The 877-nt window shown below is 49.1% G+C and overlaps 1 protein-coding gene across 1 annotated transcript in view; it reads right to left on the bottom strand.

Annotated features, from left to right (window-relative positions):
• The window catches only part of COPA (coatomer protein complex subunit alpha), a 55,900-nt gene that overhangs the window by 1,108 nt on the left and 53,915 nt on the right, over nt 1–877 (bottom strand). The window contains exon 34 of the mRNA XM_018572932.1: nt 108–136. Coding sequence (XP_018428434.1) covers nt 108–136 — 29 coding nt within the window. The remainder of the gene's footprint in view (nt 1–107; nt 137–877) is intronic.

The raw sequence follows: 877 nt of genomic DNA, 5'->3' as shown, positions 1-877 counted from the left end.
CCCCTCATCAATAACCAATAATCCCCCCCCTTCCATGCAGCGGTCAGGGGGATGGGCAGCATTATAAATCGGGCGTTCGTTTGGTTTCGGGGAAGAAAGGGACTTACTTGTTTGTCTCTTGACGGCCCAAAGGAAACTGCAAAGTGAAAGCAGAATGAGAGATTGAGACTTTCAGTTTTGATTCTCCGATTGGTTGGCAGCGGCACTCCTTATTCCAGAAGCAGCGAGGTTTTCCTTACCTGTCATTATTAATGAATTGCTGACAATACAGACAAATAGGAGCAATTTACTTCTCAAAGGAAACTCCTTTTAAGCTGAACTCCGGGATCAGCAGGTATTGTCCTCATACATGACTGGTCTTGTCTCCGCCCCCTCCTGTAATAAAGACCGCTCACTGCTGCTCTCTCTCCTTGTGCAGGGTGATTGGTCTTGTCTCCGCCCCCTCCTGTAATAAAGACCGCTCACTGCTGCTCTCTCTCCTTGTGCAGGGTGATTGGTCTTGTCTCCGCCCCCTCCTGTAATAAAGACCGCTCACTGCTGCTCTCTCTCCTTGTGCAGGGTGATTGGTCTTGTCTCCGCCCCCTCCTGTAATAAAGACCGCTCACTGCTGCTCTCTCTCTCCTTGTGCAGGGTGACAGGTCTTGTCTCCGCCCCCTCCTGTAGCAAAGACCGGTCACTGCTGCTCTATCCCCTTCTACAGGGTGACTGGTCTCGTCTCCGCCTCATTAAGCTTTAATCATTAAAGAGACCCTGTCATCAACTTTAAAGAACACCACAGCAAGATGAAGTGTTATAAATGATTGTGCAGCATTTCTATTGACATTGAATGCGCAGGAGAATATAAGATTTGAGAAGGATGGGTGCCCCCCCTCAAGTG

This window comes from Nanorana parkeri, unplaced genomic scaffold (assembly GCF_000935625.1).
Source record: "Nanorana parkeri isolate BGI_ZX_2015 unplaced genomic scaffold, ASM93562v1 scaffold2178, whole genome shotgun sequence".
Classification (NCBI taxonomy): domain Eukaryota; kingdom Metazoa; phylum Chordata; class Amphibia; order Anura; family Dicroglossidae; genus Nanorana; species Nanorana parkeri.
This window is presented reverse-complemented; position numbering and strand designations above follow the sequence as displayed.